Raw genomic sequence first — 13,910 nt, forward strand, 5'->3', positions numbered from 1 at the left:
CTGATGCCTTCAAAGGCTTTTTTTTTTCTTTTTCCCCCCTTCTTTTTTAGGCTTTTTTTTTTTTCTTTTTAAGTAGAAGAAGGAGCAGATGATAGTGAAATTTATGATGTACAGATGTAAACTCCATGGCTCCTGACAGTCAACATTAACTATTTTTTCAACAGTGAATGAAACAGCATTTGATTTAAACAGGTTTGCAATACTGATATTATGGCGTAAATTATTCAAATTCAGAAGTGAAAAATTACTTTTTATTTGGATCATTTCAATTGTAAGAGTATCTCATGAAGTTTCTAGCTACAGAAAGCATGTGCAATTAATTACTTATTAGTGTATTACATCAATCACAATCTCAGCTCTCATTATATTATTTCTCTACAGTACTTCTGCAGTACTTTATTTATTTATTTAAATAAGATATGCCTAAGAAATGTCCACTGCAGCTAGGTACGTGACAAGGAGCCTACTGTTGAAGTATGAGATCTCTTCAGATTTTGTGGGCAAGGCAAAGTTAATTGGGGAAGATTCTGTTGGGGAGGTTAATTTTTCTATGAATTAAGCCACAAAACAGTAGAATAGAATAGAAATTTATGATCTACACAGCCTTCTGCTTCTCAGGGAGGTGTTACATTCTGCTCCCAGAACATCTGCCCAGGTCCTCTGATATAACTTAAAAATAGGGGTTATATTTAGATTTAATATAAATTCAATGATACTTTTCACTTAAACAAATAATATTTCCCTCAAACTAACGTGTAAGACTAAGGCTGTACTGAGATAGCTCAATCAATATTTTCTTTATTGCCCAAAAAGTAAAAAAAATTCTGCCATAGAACCTGAAGATGTGGAGGTAGAGATGAAGCACAAGTCAGAAAAAGAAAATGAACCAATATCCCTTTGGAGACAGTAACATGAATTAATGGGCCTACTGATCTAGCTCTAGCATGCCTTCTACCACAACTGCAAAAATAAGGAACACGACTCTATCCTTCCACTTTAAACCTTATCTTCAAGCTGGATTTAAAAGTCTGAAATGGAGAATGAAGTTAGGAGAAAGTGACTCTTAAAAAAGCTAAGAATGATGTTTGGGGTTAATGTCTGAAGTACACCAAGGAGACAATCTTTTTTCCAGACCTCTTATCATTTGGATTAAAAGCATAGAGAGTGGGGTCCCAGTAACAAGGCTGGGGACCAGCTGTGTGGGACTGGGGCACTGACAGCAACCTACAGCAGAAGGAAATGATTAAAGAAAGGATCTTGACCTGCACTGTACAAATTTATGCCAGTAAATCCCAGATGGCTAAGCTAATAAAGCTGAGGTCTAATTAAACCACATCCCTTGCATCTTGTCTTTGCTTCCATATGAGCAGGACATGGATACAATACTGAGACTACTCTTAAGAGTCACGACTGTTGTATCAACTGGATTAGTGGCTCACAAACTTTCCCTATCTGCATTCAGAACAAGAAAAACAAGCAAGTTAAACACATATCACCTCCTAACTTCTCAGGATCACTTGCCCTCTGTCTGGCAAAATAAAAAAAAGCTTCTCAGCTGATCATTCACAACCACAGACGCACCAATGGACAAGATACACAGACTGCCAAGCAGAGAAGTAAAGAATAAAACATTCATGTGCAGTACTCATCTTATTTTACAATGCTTAAGAACGAATAGGATTATATGTTATGCCCTTTCCTTTGTCTCATTTCTTATAGGAAGGCAAACGAGCAAATACCAAATATCAGTTTCACAAATGCATTCTGGGATGGCTTTAAAAATGTTTTTGAAAAGTACTATCAGCTATTAAGTTATTTGAAGCTACCTGCTTACTAAATGATTTTATTTAGAATTAATGTTTTACCTTGAGCACTGTGTCTAACAGACATCAAACCAAAAGGTTATGGTTTTGGACATCTTTAAATTATAAACAGTCAAGATGGATGCAAATAACTTTTGTACTTAATGTGTTAAGTCTAATAATCCACAGGCCAAGTTTCTCCCTTAAGGCAGAATTAGATATTCCTGAAAGAATCCCCAAATGATCTCTAATTAAAGATGGATAAAACCATTGCAGCCATGTTCCAATGATCATTTCAAGGACTACTGTGCATATGAACTCAGCTCTGTTATGTAGCTCATGTGGTGTTAGACAGAAACTACACTGAAGCTGCAAAGGCAGCTTTGAAATATTACTGGATTTCTTGTGGGTAGAGGACTCAAGATAACAAGTATCTCCCTTCCTTACCGCTGATGGATCAAGGATTTACTGTGGCTGCTTTGCTACTTGGAAACTACGGGTATTTCAATCACAAGAACCCTCTCAACCATGTAGCACAACAAAGAATGTTTTCCTCAAGGTTGAAAGTAACCTAATTTTGTTAACAGCAGGCTGATATCAAATGGTGCTACAGCAAAAAGACTTGTGGGAGCACAGTTATTATGCCCTTTCGGCACCACATAGTTCCTACAGAATGTCAACAAACATTGGGTAGCTACATAACTAGATGACAGCCAACTGTATTCTTACAAAACACAAGAAAAAGCTGCCAATTGTACCAAAATTCAAAGTCAAAAGATATAATGATGAACTAAGATGACCTTATTGGTCACCCGAATTTCCATTTTTTCCTCCAGTATTCCAGTATTTCTCTGCTGATGCAAAGAAGATTAAAAATTACATAGAACCTATAAATCTATTTTTGCAATAAAACAAATAGTGCAGACTGTTCTAGACAGCAGGTACAAGACTTTCAAGAAAGTAAGCTAATGAAAGTCTCCTAAATAGAATATGTATGTACCTATGGTTACAGTTAAACCTGGAGAAGACCCTTAAAGTTCTGGCTCTGGTTCACTCAGCATAAAAAAATACATACCTTGGAAAACATGGGGATTAACAGTCTTCCATAAAGTATTCTAGTGGAAAAATACACACACTATTCTACATATGTACTAGTGGACATTTTTCAATTTATTTACTAGTTTCTTCAGTCAAACACAGTAACTCTTAAATACTAATGTTACTTTTATCAGGTTTCAAACAAGAAATGGACTGTAAAGGAAATAATTCCAGAACTTCAAACATGAACTCACAGATAGTAACATAGGTCAAATATCATGGATTGTATACATGTACTTTCATAAATATAAATAAGGATCTGCACTACTTTTAAAGGAATTTTTAGATGAATTTGAAGTGTATCTTTAAAACTTCTTAAAAAATCTTACAGAAATATGGTAGTTGACAATGAATTTAGATGTTATCTTCAGTTTCTGCCTGCTATACTTAAAGAACAGTGTTTATCTATAGAAAATGAAGTATGGAAGTTATTTGAAACAGATTATTTTCAAATAATGAAAAAATCTTTTAAATATTTTCTGAATCCACTGTAGGCGCAGACTGAGAAATTATTTATGATAACAACTTCTTTAACCTATTTAAACTAAATAAAGGAATTTCTGAATAGGGGAGACTTATGACTTTGTGAATAATTTAATAGCAAACATTATGATGTATTATTTATGTAGCACCACTGATGCACAAAAGAATGCTCACACATAATAAGGGGGTCCCTCCCTCAAAAGGCAGTTAAAGAACTGACCACAGACTTCTCATCCAAGTAGAACTTTCGTAAGGAAGGTGGATCATGAAGTATCAGACCCTTAATGCAACTAAAGGTAATAGTCTGAAACTGAAACACTCAAAAGGGGGAAAATACATGCAAAGTTATATAGTTTTGCATGCATTTTTGCAAAAGTGAAGGAAGAGGAGAAAGAAAAGAGGTTAAACTAATAGAGGCTTTATTGTGAACACATTCTGCATGCATGTTTGTCTGACTTTGCTTCACTGCATAACTATTCCTTCAAAAATTTGCTAATCTGCCCTTACAGGCCCAATGTTTTTCTACGATTTGTAGACTTCAAATTATTAACGAGTATTAGTGAACATTAAACTGCTTGCTATGAACGTATATCTAAATTTTCATAAGAATCATATGGAAGAATGAACAGATGGTTAAAATTTGATGACTTGATGACTTGAACTTCAACTGAATCTGTAGGAGCTGGAAATGAATTCTCTAAAATAGTAATTATGAGCTTCTTTGTTTATTTATGAAAAAACCATAACTTCTTATCATACCAATCTCCCTGCTTAGAATGGATACGTGGATACATGGCTGTTTGGTAAAACATTTTATGAGTTAGTTTCACCAAACAGAAGAAATGAATAAAGCTCATATTCCTTGACAGAAGAATTAATTTCCACAGCTACATATAAACATTATGACATAGCTCTTCTCATGCTTCCACCATGGAGATTTCCATTTTTCACAATACCTTTGGCTTGCTGTTCTCTGCTCTTTCAGTCATAGGATGGACTCCTCAATTTCCTTTTCTTTCTTTCTCTAGTTGACTCACAAGTATCTTTGGCATGTTCTAGTTCCTCAGTGTGTTTCCTTTGGGACTCAATCACAGTCTCCCTGCAAGTACAAGCATCTGACATTCCAAACTCAAGTATTTAATAAAAGTAAGAAATTAAATGAATACACAAGAGAGCAAAAATTGTAGGTGTTCAGCAAAATTTGTTTTTCTTAATGACATGCATTGTAGCAGAGGTTTAAGAGTTTATTTCACTATGAAAACACAACACAGACCCTACACTGTGTTAGAAGTATCCTCCTTCTAATGCATTAGTACTAAGTGTTTTCTGAAAAGCAAAACACCATTAATAGCTATCAAGGATTATGAGATCTTCAATGGATGGAGCAGTGAAAGTAATTTTTAAGCTTTTATTCTGACAGGTAACTTGACACACTAAAAATCAGATGACATGCCTTTAACAGTGGGATTTATCCAGAACATGCCATTTTATAAGTGTATTTCTGTACAATGATTTGCTATGATTCAAGTAAATCTTGTGTTCACAGAACTTCAAGCACAAAATACATAATTGAACATTAATTCATATATTTGTATACTTAGCTTGGGGTCTGCATAGGACATCTTGAATCTGGATCTGTTCTTATGCCAAGAAAAATCCTCGCAGTGTGCCATATCAATATTTGATCTTTATTCCTTGAATCAAGTTGCCCTCTTCTCTTTGCTACTACTGGGCTTGAATCAATTTATTATAGTTCTACCCTATTTTTGCATTGTTAAAACAAAAAAACAAACACTGATTTTGAGAATAAAACTGCCTAATTAATGATATGAAGTGTAAAAATGTAGGTGCATTAAAAATGTCAAAACTTGTACTACATATAAATTAAAGAAGCAAATTGGTAGAGACGATCACTTTTTACGGTCTGTCTGAAAACATGAGAATTGTTTTTATTTTCATATGCCTAAATAATCAATGTAACGAAAATAAAGGCCAATGTGAGGGTGAGATGGAGGAAAAAACCACAGCGTAACTGGCCACCAGCCTGATCCATAACTTGTGGAAGTTAAGGAGACAATTCTGCTGACTCAGGTTTGAACCAGGGCCGTAAGTCTTTCGTTGTTTGGTTTTTTCTAACACATTATCAGCCCAGCATATAAATTAACTGACTACAAGTACTTCTAGAAATGTTCCTATGAAAACAGGAAGATTTTAAAGTGACGTTTCCAAATGTAGCTACCATAAGTAAAGGACTGAGAGAGAGATTGCCTTAAGCAGTAAGTCTGAACAGTAAAAAGCCTCATTATAGATGGCTGCAGTGTAGGATTTGCTTTTCAAAGTCCACACGTGCGACAGATTTTTCAGATCTGCAGTGTTGTGCACACATGTATCAAGAGACCAGAACAAACCTTAAAATTAAAAAAGGAAAAACATGTGCAAACAAACTACAGATGTGAAACTTTGTTATTACATGACAACACTAAACTTTTTCATATACTACTTTTATAACCCTTTAACATGTAGAGAAGTTATACTAAGGAAGTTCCATGATTTTAACTATTAGAAAACTTGCTTGATAAATCTGCACTTTTGTTTAACCCCTACTACTGTGGATTCTCATAATAAGGACTTCAAAGGCAAACAAGTTATCATGACTGTTATAAATAAATACAAGAAAAAAAAAGGAAAGAAAAATCTTTCTGTCTACAGGTACTATTATTGCCCTCTGATGAACAGGAAAAGAGCATGGACGTGCTATAGTACAGCAATTATTAGGGGTACCAATATGAACCCCTGTTTTTAATAAACGTGAATTACACCTTCCCCTGCGTGCTCCAGCCTGCCAGTGGCCACACTCACTTTTCTGAGACCAATGTTAACAAAAGACTGAACACAGCTGTGTGGACAAGGCCTACGGCCTTGAATCTGGAGCTGCTGGTCAGTTGAAAGCAGTTTGCTGCAGAGGCTCTCGTTTTGTCTCTCAAGCCCATGAACTCTTTCTGCAAATGCTCAATTCTTTCTTCCAGCTCCAGGCCTGACCCGGCCACTTGAGGTCGCCACCAACCTGTTCAGACTTTTTTTTACCATTAACAAGCTGTGTTAACTTGGTGGTCATTCCGGGGAAAATAATAAAAAAAGATGAAAAAGAATGTGAAAAGTCAGCATAAAAAGCATTCTGTTGAAAGGAACATAATCACTGTGAAGACTTCAGCATAGAACCTGAATAATAAATTTCAGGTTTTGATATAACTATTACTGCCTGTGAAGAACTCTTTGAAGATAATTGAAACCACTGTGCAGCAATCTGCTTTATAGCACTGACAAATAACAGTTTCCTAAGGCTTATCATTTAAGGTTAGTAAAGGGAGGACACATATTTACTCCATATGCTGCTTAAATGTAATTTTTAACGCATGACCTTATATAGGAACCTCTGCATGCTGTTAAGTAAAGTTACGGATTTGGGATGTGGTGGGGCAAACTATAAAAGATACAATTTCACAAAACATTCAACTATTCAAAGAATGCTAATAATATACAACATTCCAATGATACATAATTTCTACTAATTTAGGGTTTAAATATATGTCTCATTTCTAAAGTGGCTAAAATACAGAGGTTGAAATATTTAAGCAGGTACTTCGGAAAAAGAGACTTAATAGTTCTCATTACCATACTCAGTTTTATACTTGGTAAATATTACCAGTGTGCTTCAGACAAGGAACGGTTAGCTGAAGAATATAATTAGATACAGAGGGAATGGTTTTCATCTGTCCTTAAAAGAATACAAATTTTGCTCTTGGCATCTCAAGAGTTGTACCTTTGATTTCCCTTAGTTTTGATAAACATTGGTAAGCTGGAGCAAAAGGCAGAGAGGGCACATGGGGGTGATGTAATATACACGAACAGAAAACATACCCAGCGGTGAACAGAAAAAACTTGGCATATAAAGAAAGAAAAGGTGGCTTTGATGAAAGAGACAAGTTCAAGACTTTACAAAATCGGTTGCACATCTTCAAGACCTGTATCTAGTTTACAGGGAATCTATTTTTGAAGGTCCAGAAAGAAAACTGAAAATAAGGACACACCTCATTTGTTTAAAGGAGGCTTGTTTGAGTTTTTGTATACTTCTGGACAGAAGCTTCTACTTAAAGAAACAAAAGTGAAACCAAAAAAATCTGTAATGACTTTAGGATGTCACAGAATGTTACTTGCCTGTGAGCAGGTTTTTTGTTTATTTGTTGGGTTTTTTTCAATGTTCTTCTATTGCAAATTCATTCCAAACTTCTAGTTACAAGGGTTTTGGCATGAGGGATGCTGGAGGAGAAATTTAGCTTGAGGAGTTAAGATCTTTGTCTGGCAATCTAGACAAACACTGTATTTTTTATTTTCTGTGCCATAAAGTATTAATTCAGGTATTCCAATGTGGACATTCCGTGTAATGTTACCTAAGTGGATGATGAGTGCATTTGGTAAGTCATCTAACAGAAACACAGGAAATGCCATTTGGAATAAGCAAACAATTCATTTGTTCCACCATCTTGTATTTGACAACAGCCTGACAGAAAAGATGGAAGTTATGTCATGCTGGTCAATTTGTTCCTGATGCACTGAGGCAAAAGGAAAGAATGTTTCAGACTTTATTAAAGTGCAAAATGGTCCCATCTACAGAGGCAATATTTTCAGCTGCTCTTTTATGGATTTGTTCACTTCTGACCAGACCTTGCTTGGGTGCAGCAAGAATTTATTAAGTACAGCATAGTGTGAGCACAGAGTGCTGGTGCTTTTGGATTAATTAGCCCTCCTGCAATATAGGAATACCATGAACAGTTCTGCTGAGCCCAGACTGGTTTGCCAGCACAGCACTAAGTTTAGTAATAAGCCTGAAGTTGCTTGGGTACCTTTGGGCACACAAGGTACTCTGCTCCACATGCTACTTGGGACCACTTCACTGAAGTTATCTGTTACACTGAATAAAGCAGAGCTGATTATAAAGGTATTTTAGAGCTAACTAGACAATCACAGAATCAACTAGGTTAGAAAAGACCTCCGAGATCACAGAGTCCAGCCTGAGACCAATCTCCACCATGTCAAGCAGACAGTGGCACTGAGTGCCATGCCCAGTCTTTCCTTAAATACCTCCAGGGACAATGACTCCACTGCCTCCCTGGGTAGCCCATTCCAACATCTCATCACCCTTTCTATGAAGAAATTCCTCCTAATGTCCAACCTAAATGTCCCCTGGCACAGCCCGAGACTAAAGATGCCAGTCTACTTCCTGAAGGCCAGAGAAGTACAAAATAAAGGGCAGAATCTCTCTGTATAGATCATTTTGATTGTAGAATGTAATTCTGGACGAATCATTAGGTTTCTGTAGCCTCTTCTTCAGTTCCCAGAACACCCATTGTACTCTGACAGCACAGCTCTGAACCCAAGGTACAACTCCAAAGTAACAGCCAGTGCTGTACCTCTGTACATGGAGATCTAATACCCACAAAAAAAATCCACCACAGCAAAAAAAAAAAAAACCTTGCATGCACAGAGATAACCAGAAATCAATAAAAAAATGAATTACCAGTGATTTTTGCTAGTGCTTTAAAAAGTGCTCTGAGAAAAATCAGCATGATTTTTAATTTGTTGATAAGGCTTTAAAGGGTAAGAAATGTTACTGTAAGCTAAAATAAAAATATGAAACCTCATACCTTTTAATTTTCTCCTCTTGCTTATTTGTATGCTGCTTGAATAAGATGTGGTCATCATGTATATGAAGAAACCTGTCCTCCAGTTCTTCTCGAATGATTTGTTGTACAGCTTGTAGAGCTTTTACATTGTGTGGTTGATGATTCTACCCAAACCAAGACAACTTCAAATTACCTTTAATATATTCAACAACATGTAGTTCAAAGCCTAAATCATTTTGAAATACTGAAAAAAGAAGAAACTTTTTAAGTAATATTTTTCACTTATATGAGTCTGTTGATTAATTTTTTCAGATTTATTGTCATGTTAAGCACTTCCTATTACAGATTAAAAAAAGCAATTAAAATGATACAGCAAACTGTTTACCTATTAGACAACACAAAGTTAACAGTTTAGCAAGTAACCAGGTTCTTTAAACCAGGTTCCTTAAAAATAAACATTACCAAAGAGATGCTTTCTAATCTCTTTCAAAGTTAACATACTGTCTTGAAGTTTGAAAAGATTAACTCATAGTTCTGCAGATTTACTCAGACACAAGATTAAGCCCAGTTGTTCCATTCTAATAGCAGCTGAGTAACATATCAGAATTGCATAATACTGATTGCATCCATTTTGTTAAATGGATGTGGCCTTGTCCTCAATTCAGAAAAAAAGTCCTTTTTTTCTTCTGGAAGGATGAATGTTACAGCTCAATGACATTTCCAGTTTTTAGCATCTCACAGCAAGTCCCCTCTTATAACAAACAACTTGAACATAGAATGGGTCACAGCATCTTTCAGAATTTAACCCAGATTTTGAATGGTATTTGAACTTAATTTTGTGAGTGGCAACATCAGAAACATTTTTAGAAAGGAACTAAAGAAGCCACTGATCAAAGTCTGTAACTGTAATAAATAGCAGCTGGTACAAACCTTGTAATCCTTCAATTCCAGATGGAGTTAGACCCGTATCTCTCACAGGCAGGTCCCCCACAGTTTCATCAGCTGAAACAGGCATGGCTTATCTATGGATAACAAAATTCAAATGAAATTCTTCTCCATCTGTTATTTAAACTGTGAGACTAGAATGAACTACAGTACCTCATACAAAATGAAAGAAAAAGTTATGGCAGATCCACTGAAATGACAGACTAGTACATTACTGTAAATGCTCCTATCTCAACTGGATTGCTCAGAGGACAATCTGAACTTTCAAGTTTAATTTTACGCCAATTTTAATCTGCTCACAAAATCTGGCTATTTTGGTTATGCAATAGTTTCAATTATATTTAATGGATGTAAAATTAGCTTTTTAAAGTTCTAGTTCTGCTGTCTTCAGCAATCTTTGGGCTAAGGCCATATTTTCAAGTGGATGTGGGAAGGGGACCTGTGGGGTTTTTTTGTTTGGTTCGGTTTTTTTAATCGTTTGTTCATTTTAAGACAGGTCAAAGCTTGAGGCATCAGCTGGTAGATGAGTAATGCCATCTTCCATATTTTGAATAGGACTGTTTGAAACAGAGGCGCTGGGGGTTATGAAGTCATTTCAGTGTTGCCTGGCATTCTCTTAGTCTTCCTTCAATCATTGTCATAAGAGAAATTAGTTTGTAAGACAGAGACTTTCCTATGAATGATTCTCATAAATCTGAACATATTTCTTTCTTGAGGCAACAGAAAGCTTAGCTACATGACAAAGTGAGGTTAGGAAAGTATTAATGTGAGAAAGTACTACATTTGTTTCGGTGTAATATATGAACATACTTGTTAACAACTGCTGTTTCTTTCTTGTTTTCTGGTGCAGAAAATTACATGTTGGTCACAGAGTCAAGTAATGCTGAAATAGCAGGAAAAGGAGAGACATGAAGTCTTTTGGACAATCTTCCTCACTCCCTATTTTTACACCTTTCAGGTGATATAACTCCTTAGTGAATCCAAAAACATCTAGAAAAGCATTGGGAAATTAACAGTGATGCTACTAAAGACTTGCATCAGAGAACAGAAGTGACACAGTATAATCCACAGACTTTCCATGAAGTATCTGTTAATTTTACCATAATCAAAACTGCTGCTAAAGCTATGCCTTTCTTCTACCAGGAATGTCTTCCATCATAAACAAGTCTCCTTATGGCTTTGTCCAAAGGGAACAAAAAGAATTAATGGAACTTTAGTTTCCAACAAGTCAGTCCTGCTTTGGTTTTTTCACCACTAATATCTATAATAAAGTATTATTTCCAGCTTTCACTGTTTATAAAAACAGAAACACATTTTTCTTTCATGTGGAACAAACGTTTCCTTGTCACAACCACTGAAAGGAACTGATCTACACTTTTAGATTAGTAATAAGGTTGCAGCTTTAATGCTCTCAGTCACAGAAACAGAGAATACTCTGATGCTGATGTCCATGGCATGCAGCCACTGCAACCAGTGGCACCAGTGGCAAATACATATCAACTGGAATCCAGCTGGTCAGTGTCCTCAGCTCTTTACGTATTATTCTCAAAACTTTTTTGTCATTTGTTAAATTAGCTCTAGCTGCAGTCATTGACTTCACTCAGGTCCAGGTTCATTACTGGGGTCACTATTATATGTCACTGTATCAGTATCACTACTGCAACTGAGATGAAAGAGAAGCAGAAACCTTTACCTCCCAATGATCATCCAAATTTGGTTCATGATGGTAGCAAGGAGATGTTACCATCATATGTCTTTCTAGAATGTGGTTGTCTTTGCTTTCACAAATCAAAAATTACAGGGGTTTTTCTGGCAAGTTTCAGAGACATCACAAGAGCTAAACAAATATTTTATCAGCACAACTCCACAATGTTTGTAATCTATCAAAATGAAGCTTCACAAACTCTAGCACAGTAACAAGCACAGGCAAACATTACTGTTTTCACTACTTGCTACTTGGTAGAGAAACTTTGCTATGAATATCTACCTGTTATATTCAGTATGAAAGAAATCTATTCATCTAAAAACAGAGACAAAACAACACATGCTTTTCCCTCAAACAAACAAATAAAAAACTCTTGTCGGTAGTAATCCATTACTGGCTGCAGCAAAACCACAGAAACACTTAAGCTGTAAACAAACTAACATAGCAGAGCTGCACAGCAAGCCAGTTTTTACTGGCAATATGGCACGACTTAAAGTGATAAAATAAAGCTGCTATAAATCCTGAAAACTTAGAAAGGCGAAATTTTCAAAAGTAAAAGGAATAATTAATTGTTTAATTTCCATTACAAAGTGACAAAAATTGAGTATTCAGCTTTCTTTTCTGTCCTAGGCCACAGGAAAAGAAAAAAAAAACCAAAACATTATTTGTTTTTATCAAAAGAAGTGCTTTTAGACAGAAATAGTACAAACCTGTCTCCCGGTTTTAGGGAGGCAAAAGATAATTACAGATTTAGAATTTGGCCTGGCACTGTATTTGCCTCATTAGTAACATAAGAATACCTATGTCCTCAATAATCACTAACAACTACCATTTATGCTCCTTCTTTGAGAGAGGACACTTGAAACAGCAAAGCATGTGTTACATATGCTACAGTTCCTCTTTGAATATTATCTCAGTGTCAATCACAAACACTTAAACAAAATTACTTTTCCCTGCAGTCCAGTTCCAGCATTATTTCCAAAAGCATGAGATTTGGCTGCAGAATTCAGTATTACTTTTGAAAGCATTTCCAGAGCGATTACACATGACAAAACTGTACAGCAACACTGCCACAAAAGCGATGGTACTTAAGAGTCCAGCATTTCCTGAAAGATAGCATAGCAAAGCCAGAGAGGTATAAATTTATATTTGCTTCTGGACAGATCACATGCCATGATCAACCTCAAACACTTAGAACAGCTTTTATTTCCAAGAAAGGTTACCCTACAGTTACTTCAGCATGTCTTGTTCCTCAAAAGTAAAACAACTTCACCTTCAAAGAGAGGAAAATTGTCTGTATCTCTGGGATTAACCTACAATAACTTCAAATTAGGTATAAAGAAGCTTAGATACAATTACTGAAGTCAAAGAAATCGTAACTTTCTTATACACTGTGTCAGTTACAAAGGTGTTCTATACTACCTGTATCTGACAATTTACCACAAAAAACTGCACACAACTTTGCAGTGTTATGCAAGGCTAGACAGTAATGAGATGGATATTGAAAATTAAGTATCAAAGCTCAGACTTTAGGTTCAAATTGTCTCACAGAAGCATACTGTTGTCCCAATATCATTCAAAAGCAGCAAAACTAAGGAGGGATTACCTAAATTTTCAAGAGTTCTCAGCCAGTGGGGATAGAAGGGACTTCTAGTGAAGGGATTTCTAGTGAAATATTAAAAATGATGGCTTAATTGTTTCAATATGGTCTCAGACATGCTTTTCTTACAAAAATCCTACTCCACTATTCTGGTAGAGGAAAGATAAAAAAAAAGGTGGATAGAGAGACCACTCACCTATCTTAGTGTATCACAAAGTATTTCCAGCCTATATTCTCACTCTACTGAGTCCTTAAAAGATAAATATTTGCACTCTATTTGTCTTGTCATCTAAAATAATCTCATTTATTACTTAGTAGGAGTATACACACATATCATCTTTCAAACATTATCTGTTGCAGTGCTGTGACTTTTGGGAGGTGGAGAGGGAAAAAAAAAAAGGAGAGAAGATATGGAAGGTATTAGGAAACAGGATCACAACATCCTGCTGTCGTCTGGGGGAAGAAACATCTCTCAGACCTGCAAGTCCTACTGGAACAAGGAGATATCAAAACAACCGTGTCTTGCCTTCAACGTACAAGTGCTTTCCAAATTTTGATTCTGGCAGTGACTGACAGGGCTGGGAGGGGCAGGGTCC

General features: G+C 35.9%; 1 protein-coding gene across 1 annotated transcript in view; it reads right to left on the reverse strand.

Moving 5' to 3' along the window:
* RPGRIP1L (RPGRIP1 like) overlaps positions 1-12,252 on the reverse strand; it is a 46,224-nt gene extending 33,972 nt beyond the window's left edge. The window contains 7 exon segments of the mRNA XM_029965556.1: positions 6,243-6,385; positions 6,388-6,441; positions 6,444-6,500; positions 9,087-9,214; positions 9,216-9,228; positions 9,995-10,086; positions 10,820-12,252. Coding sequence (XP_029821416.1) covers positions 6,243-6,385; positions 6,388-6,441; positions 6,444-6,500; positions 9,087-9,214; positions 9,216-9,228; positions 9,995-10,079 — 480 coding nt within the window. The 5' untranslated portion in view covers positions 10,080-10,086; positions 10,820-12,252.
* Positions 12,253-13,910: the final 1,658 nt, after the last annotated feature.

Source organism: Manacus vitellinus, unplaced genomic scaffold, assembly GCF_001715985.3.
Source record: "Manacus vitellinus isolate BGI_N305 unplaced genomic scaffold, ASM171598v3 scaffold_10_pilon, whole genome shotgun sequence".
NCBI lineage: Eukaryota > Metazoa > Chordata > Aves > Passeriformes > Pipridae > Manacus > Manacus vitellinus.